The 16,601-nt window shown below is 41.2% G+C and overlaps 1 protein-coding gene across 3 annotated transcripts in view; it reads right to left on the reverse strand.

Annotated features, from left to right (window-relative positions):
* Positions 1-2,345: 2,345 nt before the first annotated feature.
* LOC122406512 (basic proline-rich protein) overlaps positions 2,346-16,601 on the reverse strand; it is a 42,337-nt gene continuing 28,081 nt past the window's right edge. For 2 of the 3 annotated variants that reach the window (XM_043412007.1, XM_043412009.1), the window contains 4 exons: positions 9,309-9,352; positions 4,334-4,394; positions 4,213-4,259; positions 2,346-3,713 (listed from right to left, as the gene is read on the reverse strand). In XM_043412007.1, coding sequence (XP_043267942.1) covers positions 2,908-3,713; positions 4,213-4,259; positions 4,334-4,394; positions 9,309-9,352 — 958 coding nt within the window. In that variant the 3' untranslated portion in view covers positions 2,346-2,907. The remainder of the gene's footprint in view (positions 3,714-4,212; positions 4,260-4,333; positions 4,395-9,308; positions 9,353-16,601) is intronic. The other variant, XM_043412008.1, reaches the window with a different exon arrangement.

Below are 16,601 nucleotides of genomic sequence, written 5' to 3' on the forward strand. Positions count from 1 at the left end.
TTGGCTTCTCCCTGTGTAGCCCTCCGCTGCCGTTTTGGTACGCGCATCATTGGGTATGCGAGAAAAACGGAAGTACTCCTCGCACTGCGTGAGAAAAACTCTGGAATTTTCGTGATCTGCACCATGATAGGTGGAAAGTGGTATTTTTGGGCCTATATTCAAGGCACGTAATAAAGTTTTTAAATACCCTAAATTCGGTAGAGCGCCCGGTTACGCATTACCGCCATCAACATATGGTCGAGGGGCATAGGTCTGAGCGCCTTGATTCGCCCTACCGCGATTATTATTAAATCTATTTCCCCGGATTTCAGAGTTCAAACGAGGATCGTAGTTAGGATCGTAATTAAGATTTAGGTTAGGATCATAATTAGAAAGGTTAAAATCGATATTGGGTGGATCACGAGGGTTCGAAGAACCAGCCCCGTTGCTGTTGAAAGACATTTCGTTGTTTCGTTCGGAAGAGTTGCGCACCACTGGGTTTTCTTGCACTCCCAGAAGTGCGAGGCTTTGATTTATCCGAGGATTCGGAGAATTGTCCGATATCCGTATCAGAGTTAGATTTAAAGTGGAATTTAATCGAATAGTCAACCGCTTCGAAATTCTGTTCGGCAGCGGGGGAGTATGTTTGACACTCATTGAGCTCAAGGTGAAGAAAGAAAGGTACGCGATCAATCGACTTTAATCGTTGGCCCCACGTTGGGCGCCAAAATGTTGAAATATCCAATGAGTTTTTACGAAATGGATTTCGTTGAGATCAGGTTCAACAATGAGGACCAACGTGGTGAATTAATGTGATCATCCCGGATGTGAGAATTCGACCCAGTGATATCCGAGTGCGTCCCTGAGAAGTCGTCGTCTCCGGGAATGGAGGTGAGTATAGGGTAAGTAGCGGTAGGTTGAGGTAAGGTAAGTATCGGTAGGTTGTAGGAGAAGGTAAGTAGCCCTCTCTTCTTTCGGTAGCTATGATGGGTATATGCTTCCTTTCGGTAGCTGGGCTGGTTCCTCTTTTCGGAAATCTGAGCCGCGTTCGAATCCTTTATTGCGGGTTTTGGACCCGATACTGTAGACTAAGCGCGTACCATGGAGAGAGACCTCGCATATGCGTCAAAGTTGAGGGGCAAACGGGCACCACGGAGACGCGAGTAAAAATTTCTCCCGCCTAAGGGACTATGTGTTCATGGGTTCGTGACAAGTGCGCGAATATTCGTGATGTGTTTCGCGTATTTTGACGTTTCGAGATGAAAGTGTGTGAGTGGGTAAAAATGACGTGCCGCGATAATGGAGCAAGTGTCATACGACGGGTAAGTGTTTAAATACATATTTCGCGATTATTAAAATAGTAATGAAATAATATCGTTAGTTTAATGAAGTTGAATAAATAATGAAATAGTTTGTTTTGTTTTTTTTTGTTTTGTATATTTTGTTACGGGTTAGTCTGTGCGATGACAGCCGAGTGTCACGGAGTGTAAGCTAAGTATATTTTTTACTTCTCATATTCAGGCAATGATTACTTGTGGTAAAGTTGATGTATTCATTCGTATTAATGTATTTGTTTTTTTCAATTCTTTTTTAATTTTTTCATTTAATTTAATTTAATTTAATTTTTTTTATTGTTATTACAGGTTTGCTGGACCAGTGGAAGGAATATTTCAATCAATCATTGGAGACTGCAAAGGAGCCTTCACCAGCGGTAAGTGCGACGGTTAAGTTTAGTTACCTTAGTTTGTAGAATTAGCAATAATTAAATGTTAATTAGTTTTAAGAAATTAAATAATAATAAAGGGGTGTTGTATTTACAGGTCAGTGGAGCCAGCGGAGTCAATGGAGTCAGTGGAGTCTACTGAAGCGGCAGCGACCCAGAAATCAGGTATCGGTACGTACTTTACAGTGCTTGGGTAAGTAGCTTTTTAAGCTCAAGATTATTTAAAAAATAAGGTGATTAATTATAGTTTTTTTTATTTACAGGTTTGCGGAGCCAGTGGAGGGAATATTTCAACCAGGGGAGACTGCGGAGGAGCCTTTTCCCCACCAGTGGAGTCTGCGGAGGAGCCTTTTCCTTACCAGAGGAGTCTGCGGAAGAGACCCTTTCCCACCAGCAGAAACTATCAGTGGTAAGCGTTATACTTCTCATCCCTATTTCTAATTATTATATATTTATTCAATTTATTTACCCTTAGAATGAATGCTTATTGATACTAATAAATGTTATTTGTTTTGGATGATAAAAAATGTTCAATGAAAAAAAAGGCTGTCGTCACAGAGTGACGTACAACAGCGATGTTTGAGCATGGGAGTAACGAGTACACGCAACATTGCAGATATGCCTTCAAAATGATCCATGATGCTAGGAGTAAATTTCATTTATTTATTCAATTGAGGAATCCTTTTAAAACGCACAAACTCTATTGCATCGTTACCTAATTGTTGGTAAAAATATTGGTCGCATGAACGAGAGTGCACAAAATCGTCAGGGTTATAAACATCATAGTAGTTGTCGGTTTCGTAGAATGATGATAGAAAACAAAAAAATATACTAAGATCATTAAAGATACGAATGTAAAGTGGTCGAAAAACCAGTTTTGCTTTCCACTTGCACTTGGACCTTGTTTCATGATATATTTTAAGCTGTAACATTTCGCTTATTATGCAGAGCTGATAGAGCAGTCTCTGTTATCTTGTCAATCTGACGATTGAACGAGTCACTTAGTTTGAGACACGAGAAACAAAACTCATTCGTCGTTTTATACACTGTGACATATTTATTAGATGGAGCGGAGATTCACGGCATCTTCGAATGAACGTCGAATAATATGAATAAATGATTCAGGAATAATGGTACGAGATTTAATGCGAAGTCTGAAAGCGTCCTTTCGCGATTGGTCGAGCCGATCGAGGCTTGGGCCTGTCTCATGGGCCAACAGAAGCCGTAAGATTCTCGTCGAAAGTGTCAACCGTGAAATCCAAATCTTTAGCAGTTTTGAGCCCTAGATTACTATCAGAAGTTCCGAGTGAAACGTTTGATAGTTTGGCAGCTTTAGTCCGAATGAATGGGCCGCTTCCTGGAATTTCAGATCTCAAATGATCGAGGGCTCTGCGGACATTTGATAATCTTGTTGCTGAGGTACGTGGCGGTGGCATCATCGGTAGAGGGGGGCGAGGTGGACCCATACCTGGTGGTGGTAGCCGAGGGGATATTCCTGGCGGTGGTATCCTCGGCGGTATCATTCCGGGCGGTGGTAACCTGGGAGGTGGCATTCCCGGTCCCGGGAGTCTAGAGGGTGGTCCGATATTTGGCGGTGGTAATCTCGAAGGACACGGAATTCCGGGAGGGCCTGACATCCTCGATGCGAAACGGGGGCCCGGAAAAGGGCCTGGGCCAGGAGGTCGAGGCCCTAGGCCAGGAGGTCGAGGCCCTAACATGCCGTACGCCTGTGGTCGGGGGCCATCGAGCCATCTTCCCGGGGGTGGAGGTGGAAGCGGTGGCATTATCGGTGGCCTGGGACCGCCAAAAGGTCTTGGAGGTGGTAACCCATTAAATGGTGGACGGGGTGGCAGAGGATATGGACGCCCGTTCACATTTCGTGCACGATCGAACCTATGTCTGCCAACTCGCAAATTAACGTCTGACACGTCGAGTTTTCCACGCGATACGTTCATTAAGTTGGTGACGTAGGCTGCTCGCTCGATCGGATAGCCACGTGCCTTCTCAAAAGCTGAAATTATTCACATTAACGTAACGCAGATATTTATATGCATATCATAATAGTTTGTTTGCGACGGGGACAGCGTGTTTATGGTGGGACTCGTCGAAGGCATCGTTCGAGAAAGGTCCGTGGCGGGACTGTTCGGAGGGAATACGTGTGTATGTGTACCGCAAATATGTGGACAACACAACGGAACGTTGGTCTCCTCATAATATTAAAAGCTATATGTGGACGTCTTTGCACATTGCAAGCGACCATGGAGTCACGAGTGTGCCTCTCCGATCTTATCTCTTACTGAATTATTGCGGTACACGGGGTGGACGGTTTGCCGGATTCATAATGATCAGCGGGGCGGATTTCGGGAATGATGTCGGGCTCCGTAGAAACAACCGAAAAGGAAGAGCTCGGGACCGATTGAGGGAGGAATTCGAGGCGAAACCTTGAACTCAGCTTCATACAGGGTCACAACATAATGCTATATGAGGTCATGTAAAAAAAGTCACCTTACCTTTCAAACTTTTTTGTGGTTCCCACCCTAATTGTTGCACGAGATAACTGTAAGAAACAATTGATTATTAGCAACGAGTTGAGGGAGTGAAAAATAAAACTTTCGTTTCTAGTCTGCTCACCGACAAATCAGGTAGCCCGTCCGGTTAATGCCATGAGTACAATGAACGCCGATAAGTTCACCTGGAACAGAATTAACACTTGAAGACTCCACAGTGTACATTCATATTTGTAAGCTAGTAATCGGAGTGATTGATAAAACTAAAAAATTCTATTCGCAACGATTTTCATTTGAGAATTTTAATTTTAAAACCTATGAACGCTACGAGGCTCAAGTTTCTCAGGATCGAGCAAGAGCTCATCATCAAATTGATCGAGTGAGTAGGAGCAAATCATCGTTGCCATTGCCGTCATGCGCCTGAGTTGCACTCACGTTTAATTAGCAAATGATCGTGAATAAATCCCTACGTATCTCTTTTGACCACGCATCGGAGCATGGGCCTGATTTAATATTATCGCAAATTACTGGCGAACGTTGCAACGAATTCGCAATAACGTCTCGTGACTACAAACATACGCCTTCGTACGCTTTTGAGCATCTCGGGTCAACTTGAGCCACGACCTCATGCATTCTTGCGACAAGCCTGTTGCGTGTAAGAAAACCCTTCAACGCGCATTCTCGTAAGCCTTTTTTCTCAAGTAGCTTTATAATATAATCCCATAATTTCAGTGTAATATCGAAGTCTGATCAACATCTATATGCGGTTTCCTTCTAAAAAACACCGAGTCATTACGAGTCAAGTAGGGGCAGCGACGTGCAAGCGTCTCTGGCACTCGGTTGTGCGATGTGCTCGCTTTTAGCCTTTGGTCTCGATGCTTTTTACCAAGCTCAGCTTTTCAAGATCAGTTTTTTTCTTTTGGCAAATTTGAAATCTTGCTGCGATGAGATGCGAAATTGCGAAAAAGCGATTGTTAGCGGTACAGACATGGAAATTTAGCTCTCTGTCGAGCCATTATTGCAAGCCAAAAACGTCGTTTCGCTCCCGGTATATAAATCCTTTTCTCTTTCACGTATTACCAGGAACGACCGTTGAAGGCTTCAATTCGTAGTTGACCTTTACCTGGTACAGGTCAATTCGTATGGTTGTTGAAAAGACCGGGAAAGGCCACAGATTTCGCAGATAACGCCAGAAAAAAGAGAATGAGAATAAAAAAACAGAACGACGATGTGAACAGCAAGCGGCGGGCAATGGCACTGGCCTGGCAAGACTCAAAGTGCAGCACATTGCCACTGCGATTCATAAAGAATTTGAGAAGGTTTGATCAAGCGATGGAAAGAATCAAATAACGAATTGAAGAAGAAGCTGATAGAATTTAAAAATTATCATTATAAAAATAGTATTAGTTATAAAATAGTTTTTTATTAGTTTATACAATAGTATAGTAAAATAAAAAAGTATTATCTTTCGTGAGGTCATCTTAGAATCGTTTCGAATGTTTTGTATTTCAACGCAGACAAGACTTGTGGCTGTGGATGACAGAGAGGGAAACCACTGTGGTCGAATCACTGCCCTCCATTAAAATCTCAATTCGTATTTTTAAGAGCATCGCTATTACATGCGTTTGTGGACCACTTCGGCTACGGATTGTTTCTGAAGAGCTATTGACACCCATGACAAAATACAAAAGATCGAGCATGCCGCTATGCCCCCATATCAAGACGGCAAGATTCCGTTGGTCTCGCTTCCAAATCAAAAGATCGCTCAACGAGGGCCACGAGAATCCTCGCAGGCCCGTTTGCGAACTTTTTAATATTATATCATATCAAGGCGCCTCGATTCATGAATCGTAGCAACAGCACTATCAATTAACCGGTAAATCTCGATTTATTTGATATCAAAATCGTTCGTTACCTTTCGATCCCACCCGAATGTGCGTATAAGTGAAAGTACAGCGAGTGTACTCCGCACGCATGACTTAGCATAATACCTTGTAGATTTTTGGGATCGATTGTGATTAGGCGCGCACGTTTGAGTATAAACGAATGCGAGCTCGGCCGTATTCGAGTGACAGCTCATCTGATGTCTTCGCTCGCTTCGCTAACAGACGTCATTTCACTATGTTCCTATAAATCGAAAATTTTTCTTTTTCCAAACGAAAAGTTTCAATAAATTTTGCAACTGGCAGATCAAACGGATCATAACGATCATGAAAAATCCGTCTATAATCTACTTGTTGGTGTTGACCTTCGTTCACCATTTCATTCAATAAATCGGTTCCATAAAGACCTTAATGCATTTAATTTTTAGTTAGAATTTAAACTGAAAAAAATGTCTAATTTATGATGAGCTGTCATTGGTGAGCTCGCATTCGTTTGTATTCAAACGTGCGCGTTTAATGCGTATACGAGTTTCACTCGACACGTGAAAATGCGCACGAACGTATCATACCGATTCGAGAATAGCCTCCCAGGACAAAATGGATCGTGTACGCAAGTAATTATATTTTACACTAAACTACCATCCCACAGCTCTAATCCGTAATCACATCATCGCCGCATCGTCGAACATCAAAAGCAATCCCAAGATTGGATTTTCGGTAAATTTCTACAACGGCGTTTTGAGATTTTTTTTCTTTCTCTCTCTCTCTCTCTCTCTCAATTTCTGAGGAGGATGAAATTCACTGCCTTACTTTTGAACGGAAACATGCAACGACGAACATGGCGTGATGTACGTAGGAGGTGAAGCTCGTAAGTAGCCTGAGGTGATGAGGGTACAAAAGATTTCGCCACTTGGGTGGTTGTTTTCCGTCATTTGTTGTTGAATTGAGGAGGGACTGCGCGTCGTCGTTGCCTCTAATGAAGCCCGCGGTAGCATCGTCACGTTTATAAAGAGCCACAAGACGTAGTACGCGCGGCGAAGAGTAAAAATATGTATAATAAAGAAAGAAAGAAAGGGCTGTTGAAACGACTCATGATGTGAGAACGTTAATGTCCGCGAGTCCACCCGCCCGGCAGGGCCGGGTACATAAACTTGAAAATATTGCTCCCGGTTGTTCTCTTTACCCCCGACGGTTACAACGAGATACGATGGTCATTTCGAGCGGTCGATTACTGCCGGTCTAAATCAATCGAACGATCTGCCGAGTTCACGGACTGCGGCGCTGTTTTCAATTTACGCATCAGGATGACCATGCGTTCCCAACAATCTTTACTCCTTTCGACGAAACTCTCATCGTTTACGGTATGACGAATCATGCAGCACAAATTTTTTTTTCGCTCAATTAATACCAAATCCGTGGTCCTGAGCCATAAAAATACATATTCATCACGAGACAGATGATTGGATCCAATCACATAAGCCTGGACAAAACCTGCGGATAATCTAGCAGTCTCAATGAAGTTGAATAAGTTTGCAACGATCACTAAATTCTGTTGGATACTCTATGATTAATTCGATTTTATTTACTCATGAATTTTTCGCCATCGCTGGTGAACATAAATGGGAATGGGAAGAAGAGAAAATAAGCTGTACGTAGTTTCGACGTCCCGAGTAGTTCGGCATTGATGGTCCCGGCAAGAGGTCGGGTGGTTATGGTAATTGGTCGAAGAAATGTAGTCTGAGGGGAAAAATGCTCGTCTACGGATACTGCTGTATATGCTTTTGCATCTCTCTGTGCCATCCACATGAATGTTCAATGTCGATATTGCCCCTTTCCGCGGTCACGACAATTCTTCGGGTTCTCAAACGCGGGGACTATCTTTTTCTCTCTCGAGTATAGAGTTAAACTGTTTTGCTGAATAAAAAAGTCTCGGGAAAAGTTGGTATTGTCACGAAACGTTTCAAGTGCTCTCGGGGCTGAAACTCCAAAAAAAAAATCTCGTCTCCTCGAACTTGGTATGCGGCAGTAGCATTCCATTGATAAATGGTAAGCAGCATGAACAAGTGCTACGCGTTCTTCTTCGAGCATTGCGTTCGACCTTTTTCTTATCTCGTATGGCGCACTAAAATCCGCCGAAAAAAGATCTCTGATGGAATCAATTTTCTTCGAAGGCTCCCTCCTCCGTAACACGACCAGTGCGGTTACCACTTGTAATACAAGGTTGAATTTTCCTCTTTCAGGTTTCCCCATAAGGTTAACACGGAAATGAGGCACTCGGCATTGCTGATGCTGTGTGCAGAACCCGCTCTTGTACCGGAGTTCTGCAAGAGCAGATCTTCGAATTCCAACGGAATGATCACAATAAGTGCGTCGAGAATATTTCCCAAAAAGACTTTACCATATTTGGCAACGTGTTATTTCGGCGTTGAATTCTTCCAAAGTCAGCTTTAATTTCCACAATCGTTGAATATTTTTCGACGTCGTTATCTTTTGCTGAACTCGTCATTAAATTACGTAAAAACAAGTTTGAATCCTGACAATGGGCTCATGATGCTCGATTATTCGTATAGGGCCATTCAACATACCGGCAATTGAATTTCAATGCTATTTTTTTGCATTGTCAATGCGGATAATTTTTGTTATCAAATAAAATGTTATTTATCATTGGTGATTTTTCTTAGCCTGCCGAAGGGTTATTTCTCGAAATCATGGCTCGACAGGAATATTACCGCGAGTTTCGCGAGTCCAATTCTATTATCTGATGCTCGGGCGCAGGCAGTCCGAGGAAACATGAGATTCTTGTTAAGAAACGCGACGGGTGTATTGGAGCGTACAGAGAGAAACGCTTGAGGGAATTCTCTTATTTCGTTCTATGTATATACATTGGGGTAAAAAGTTTTTGATAAACGACGTCAGATAATTAACAATAACGCGTTGCGTGCTCGCGGACTCAAGCGTGGGCGAAGCCTATCCTCGGATCGCGAACACCACGGCGCCATACGATGAAGTAAGTACGAAGCATCGTCATGGTCGAACACGAATTTGATCGAAACAATAAATTCGACGAGGCTGGTCATTGAAACGAGGAGAAAATCAGCGCGGTGGCTACCGCACGAGATTCGATATTGTCCATTAATAACACATAAATAAATACTCGGAAATTATTTGAGCGTATATACGAAATGCATACATATACGCTTATTTTTATCAACTTACCGCTTTTTGCCTCCGAATTGAACTGATGCATCACAGCACAAAATCTGAAACGAAATGAAAAGAAAATTATTTACTTTATTACTCGATCGCAATGTTTTTCGGATGAAGCAACCGAGAGATTGATCATTAATTCAAAGCCGAAAAATCTAATTTAATACCACGACTATTTTATTCCATGAAAAGTTGCCGAGTCTAATCAAATTCTGTGTTATATGTTATTCGCCTTTTCTCTTTTCTTCGTATGATAAAAATAAGAGAATCTGAGAAGGAGAGGAGTAGAAAGGAAGAAAAATATACACATGAGAATTCGAGGAGTGAAGGGCGCAGGGAGGGGGGAGAGAGGAATATCTTCGAATCTTCCTCTTCGCAGATTCGGAGATAGGAAAGCCAGCTCGTAATAATTCACGAGGAGGAGCCGTGCATCATCATCCCCTCGCGTGCACACGAATCCTTCCTATCTGCTCCGTCTTTTTCTTCATTTTCATTTACAATATTATTTTTATTTTTATTCAAGGAACCTTCGAAAACGTGGGAGCGAGAGTGAGAGAAGAGCTTATTAACGAATTAAGCCTGAGACGACGCGATAAATTATCGCCAGGTGGTGCCCAGTACACGCGTTTCATTTTTTTATTCACCCTTCTTCGTCTCCATCATCTTAATCTCTTTTTCTAATTCTCCATACCGCTGAAATTCCAAGGGACATTCCTCGTGAACAAGAGTCGTTTCAACAATATCGTCACCCCCCACGTGGTCACAATGTATCTATTCAAAGATAGAAATCTACGATTTTTTTGATTCTCCGGAACGATATGGAAATAATCATCATTATTTGTTTTAATGACGAAATTCACTGTTACATAATCCGATGGAATTACTCTGATGCTTCATAGTTTCTTTGCCCTTACCGTAGTCGACATTTTTAATGGTCTTAAGCCTCGATACATGATAAATGACTATTTTCCAATCATCACTGATGGCAGAATACTTCGACTGTGTTAAACTTTCGCCTTTTAGAGGCACTTTTAACGCCCTTAACCACTTTGCCGGCTTCGGAGAGAGGATCACGACTCCCACACCCTGAATCCAGCAGGACCGATTAGTCCTAACGTGATTACAAGCACTAATTCACCCAGAGTGCTTCGCGAGAACCTTATTTAGTATACATCGTGATTCTCTCACCGTTTTAACATCTTGGCCGTACAAGGCCCAATATCGTTTTCTCTCCCTTTCGGTCTCACGCGGGCACGCTTCAAAGATACCTATTAATATACTTATATCCTATATAGGCACGTATGATGCGCCTTCTTGACTCTCTTAATGGCCGTCTGAATGCCTTCCCCGGATGCGTGTGCCGCTTCGTTTCACGCTATGAATTGACCTCGGATTGCTACCCTAAGAGATACAATGTCTGCTTTTATATTTCATATTAACGCACGACTACTAGGCTGTAATATAAAATAAAAAAAATAAAAACGAAAACGTTGTTCACTCTCATAAATAAAAATTCGTACTTCATCAATATCTACAATTAAAATGTTTCAAACTGAGGAAATTTCAAAAAGTTAATTCGATAGAAATATCAATTGATTTTTTTCATATTTACTAAATTTTAAGCGATTGAAGAAAAAAACCATACTGTTGCCTTCGTCAGCATTCTTCGATCTTGTGACCTGCAAGCCCAATGTGAATGGTAAACCATTTAAGGAAGTTCACGCGAATCTAATAGAAATCGAGAATGCCAACTTTAAGAGTTGAAATTTGGGAACATACTAGAAATATACTGCGTGCATCTATTCCCGGAATTATTATAGGATCTACCGTCTAGTTGTCGAGAAAACAATTAACAAAAATCTCATTTTTTGAAGGGTCATACCATAGACTCTTATGACAGGCACACTTCCCGTGTGACCATTTGGATTTAATGAAATAGAATCCTCCCAACTTTAAAGAACCAAAAACGAGAATAAGAAAATAGAAAGCTTTTCGATATCAATGATGTCTTGAGAAAGCCTTGTTACCGGTGAAAATGACTTGGGAATGGAAAAGGAAAACACTTATTTGAAGTTAACGAGTAATATGACATAAACAGTGGAAGGTTTCACAACACCATGAGCCAACTGGCTTAAAATATAGATATGCATACGCATGTAAATAGGAAATGGCTGTTGCCACATTTTGCTTGACGATTTTACTACGAAAATATTTTAACCGCTATCATCATTATATTAAAAATGTATCAATCTCAACAAATAAGTTACACATTATTTTAATAATTGCGAAAATAGATTTTATTCGTTTCTCTTTGAAAATCAAAAGAGCAAAAAAGTTCAGTTGCTTTTTTGAACCACAAGTAACACATAACCTTCCTTAAATAATCATACACGTATCTCGAGAGTCCCATTTCCACCTGTTGCACTAAACGGACAGCCGATGATTTTTGTTGTGTACTCCAAAAAATCTGTATCATCATACTTAACATTTGAGAGTAAATCACAGGCATAATTTTTCATCGTAAATCGTATGAGATACTTATAGCTTCTTTTGAAAGATAATAGTCCTTGAATTAGAATGAGTTAATCCATCGATCGGGATGGAAAACACGATCAATTGTATTCATACGAGAGAGTTGCTAGAATCAATTGAATCGGTTATTTCTCACTGAATATAATGGAGAGAAAGATTAGTCTTCACAGTGACGCGGGTTGATGTACAGAAGATGAAGAGCGCTGATGGGCCTGCACGTACGTAAGAATCAAATTTGGTTGTTTCATTTCATGTTTCAGTTTTTTTTTCTTTTACCATACGAAAGGGTTTTGTCTGTCGTTCACGTTGAACGAAAGACCGTGTCAGGGTGAGAAGACGAACATTCTCTTAGACGATAGCTCAAAGTCTCACCATGAGGAAAAATGAAATATCGAAATATCGGTAGAGCTCGCAGGGTTTCCCAGTGAAGGGCTCTGGCGCCGAATGAATAATGACGAGCGTTAAATTAATTTGACTCGTGCCTGTGTGTATTCTGTGTTACAAATTTTTGTATGTACATATTAAAACATAGGACTGGGGCGAATGAAAATATAGTTAAAGGTGTCGGCGGTAAGGGATTTCCTAGCAAAGGAATTAACTCAAACGCGCAGTGGGAACTCTCCATTCCACACTCAACACGAATCAAATGGTTAAGGGAGTACAAGAAAAAAAAGGAAATATCGCACCCCTCGGGTGATATAAGGGCCTGTGGAAAGGGAGAACATCAATATTTATAAAAACATCGATCCATCAAAGACGAGGATCATCCAACATTCGAAGCACATGGACTGAGCTATGGAATTGAAAAAATGAGAATCCGAGGGCTCGACGCACTTCGAAGAATTCTTCTTTACCAATTTTTTCAAATTCATTCACACCGAATATCATTCATAATTAAATCAATACCGAGGATACCGAAAACAAATTTTCAAATTTTTTGAAACCATAAAAAATCTCGACAGGAAAGTGTGTCAATCATTCCCAGGAAATTGGGAAAAATCGACGACCGCAATCTCCATCGTCGAGAAACAGAAATAAGTGGGCATTACGATTGAGGTTAGAGTTGAAAGTCCCTGTGATGAAGTATAGCCACATCGTTGGTGACGTTTGTCCGACTTTTTCGAATATTTGTGATAATTTTGAAAAAAAATTTCCTCTAAAGTAGTCATTGGAAAAAAAGTCGCTTTGAGAAGTACGTGCAATGGAAAACCGGAGCAAACATCTTCGTTAAATTCTTAACTACTCGAGCTCGTGATTTTTATCAACGCGACTATCAGAAATGAAGATTTTCCAAGAGGTTTGACTTTTGAGAATAACAACGTCGGTACAGAACCATTGTAATCCAGAATGAAGGAGAATCTATGGAGAAACACGAACTGTTAAGGTAAGAGAGATAGGAAGATTGAGGTGTTAGTACAAGAAGTTCTCATTTGAATATCACAGCGTGTGTGGGCCTCCTGAGCACGCGTCGTCCGGCCCCTTTTGATACACAGGAGACTCTCACACTTTAGACATGAAATCGACGACGAGTGCGTGTGCGTAAAACGCGTAGACTCGCGAGAGATTCAGTGGGAAGTAACATACACGTTCGATCAACCAACTGCCTTGGCTTCTGGGCTCTCGCCGATTTAACGGATCGTGCGGCTCGGCAATAATTCAGGTGGAATGGAGCATTTACGCACGGACCGTTACGCTCTATACGCAATAAATTGAATGGTAAACGAGAGAGACGAGACGAACGATGTACGTACGACTCTACTAAATATATACGCGTACGTATATGCCCATAGTTCATTTAATCGCGTCGAATTTATCATTCAACATTTCCTGTATCGATGCTTGTTCAATTTAATGTTATCATAACAGTCATTACAGTGAGTTAGTATTTTCCTCTTTGAATCCTCATTGATCAGGTAGCAATATGCACACAAGTTTGCCAACAAACTCTGTCAATGCAGTAGCTTCTATAATATTTGTAAGAATCGTGCGATTGGACTGAAATTAAATTGAGTTTGATGAGGCTTTTTTCGTCGACGACGTTGAAGTTTGAAATGTTGGAGCCCAACGAAATGAAGGAAAAAAAAACATTTGTAATTGACCAATTTTTTCTTCACGAAACATCGGTGTAGGTTGAAAAACTACGAATTGCAAATTCGGCAGGGAACGAAATTGGAGAATCTTGGAATTGTTGGAGAGTTTTTTTAGACCATTTCGTTGGACTCCAACGTTGCAAACTTCGGCGTAATTTTCCGTCGTTTAACCGAGGGAATCTTAAACGAAGAGGAAAAGTACGTAATACTTTGAAGGGTCGTTTCCAAAATGTTGTTCTCGTAATTGGTTTGTTCATTCGATCATTTTTCCGACGTTTAATTAAACCATCAGTACAATGAGAATATTAATTGAAAAATACAGATCGAAATTAACGTGTTGTGATGTTAAATCTTGACCATCGAAGCACTCCATAGCTGTACGTGCCATGAACACTTACGGGCCAAGGATTTTTCCATGTCCCACCAAGTTTATTGCTGTGAAATTAGCATAATACAATATTGCATAATATTCGAGAAAAAGTGACAAAATATTGCCATCCTCTGCACCTACGCTCCTCGCTCAAAGTGTTGCTCGGTTATTCGTATCGTAAGTTTCCAACGCTCGATTTTACCTCTTTTCTCCTAACTCTCAAGTTTTTTATTCTCATCATTTTATTTGAATGTCTATACACAAAAAATATATTTCGTTTTTTACGCAATTTGAATAAACATTAGTCTGGGAAATCGAAAATCGTGGTAGAGTGTAGCGTGGCTCTCAGTGGAATACAATATTTTTCTTTAAACCGGAAATAACGACCTTTTCTTTTGACCATCATTATTTTTCTTTGGCATTCATGAATTCACAAAGTAAATAGCCTAAAACGGGCCATAAAATCGTTGTTTATATCGATACCTTGAATTTGCTATTCTACCTCGTTATTCAACGGCGCCAAATTTCGCGCCTGACACAACTATTCTCAATTACAATATTTACGCTGTATCAATGTCACCGCTTTGCTCCACAAGGCTGTTTCTTCTCGACCACAAAATCCATACGAACATAAGAATATGTTCTGTCATCCGAATTCCGAGCTTTCCAAAACAATTTCTCAACAGTACGAAACATTGTGATAGCACACGCAGTTGCATTCAAGCTGTGAACTCGTCGACTGAGTTACTCTCCTTACATCGCAAACGGTAACAAACCATTCAACAGAACATTCCAGAATATCAGAAAAAACCAGAGATTCCAACAAATCTCCAATTTTCTCGAGTGAGTGTATGAAAAACCGTTGTTTCAATGTCATTGGCAACATTCGCGTACTTAAACCAGTGAAGAATTTCTCAGCAGGCAAAGAGCCTCGTCGAAAATCGCTTTCGAAAATAGTATTCTTTGGTGGAATAAACCGCGGCACGTGAGTCCAGTTAACTGTAAGGAAGGGAGGGAGAGAGAGAGAGCGAGACCTCGAGAAGACACGGAGCCGCGTGTGTATTTGGCATTTTCAACGGTAAGATCAGTTCTCGATGTTTGTTAATGTTTAATGCATATGCGTTAGTAGACGCACCGCGATACAGCAAACGGTCGAGGTTGTTTGTACTCAGACGTCGTCGCATATTTCATCTAGGTGTATACTATACGTGCACATGTTAAATTATGTGTATATACACTGAATAATAGTACTGTACTTGGGAAGGTGCAATATATAGGTGGCCAACAGTGAAAACAAGCACGTCCTCGCCTCTCTCGCTTATAGAACTGAGATCGGCCAAGTACTCAGCAAACACTCATTCGCACTGACTCTCTGTGTTTCTTAATCTTATTTCTTATTGCTCGAGCCACTTGAACAATATATAGGTACTGCATACACCACCATAACGTTGATGAAGTAAATGAGTGTTCGCACTTAGAGACGATATCGCTAGAATTTGCGCATAGCCTACACGAAAAAAGTATATTTGTGAATTGGGGTCGGTATTGGTTGGTAGAATCTTCGAGGATAGAAAATAAGTGGAAATTCACTGCGGGGCTGGTAACGAGGGCAACGGAGATCAAAATCGATTTTGATTTCAATCGACACTCGGGGTTCGAATATATTTTCACAATCGTTGAATTTTTTATAATGGAAGGTCCGGATCGAAATTAATGGGAATTGGAGTATCTCAAATGCCTCTGGCGTATCTCCACTTTTAGAAATTTCAATACCGTTCGTGAATTCGTGAAGAAGGGATTCTTGAAGGTACCAGCATTTCTGAGAGTAGAATTTCGAAAAGGCGAAATGAACTTGAAATATTTGTTCAGCGACAAGGAAAACTCGACGATGAACATTTGCGGAAATCTTGCTCGCATTCGTGAATGATGCGAAACGGTTACACCCGAGTCAACCGACTCTGAAGCATCGACTGTTTAATGTGTTATTGATTCGTATCGAAGTAAACGACAAATAGAAAGTGCCTAAGCGTTTATTATCGACGTAGAAGTGAAACCTCTCTAGAGAAGCTTATGCAAGATGGACCGTGCTGAAAGCCCAATTTGCGGAGTGATGTTTCGAGTCCCATATTCACTTTTCCGGAGCCGGGATAGATCGAGTTGGCATAAATGTCCGTTTTAAGACATCTCGCCGTGAGTAACGTTATTTGCACGATTCGCAGTGGTACACGCGGAGGCTGCGAAGCATTGAGGCACGCACTCTCTCGAGTATGTGTGCAAGCGCCTTCATCTTCGCGAGCGATGTGTGCGCGA

Source organism: Venturia canescens, chromosome 2, assembly GCF_019457755.1.
Source record: "Venturia canescens isolate UGA chromosome 2, ASM1945775v1, whole genome shotgun sequence".
NCBI lineage: Eukaryota > Metazoa > Arthropoda > Insecta > Hymenoptera > Ichneumonidae > Venturia > Venturia canescens.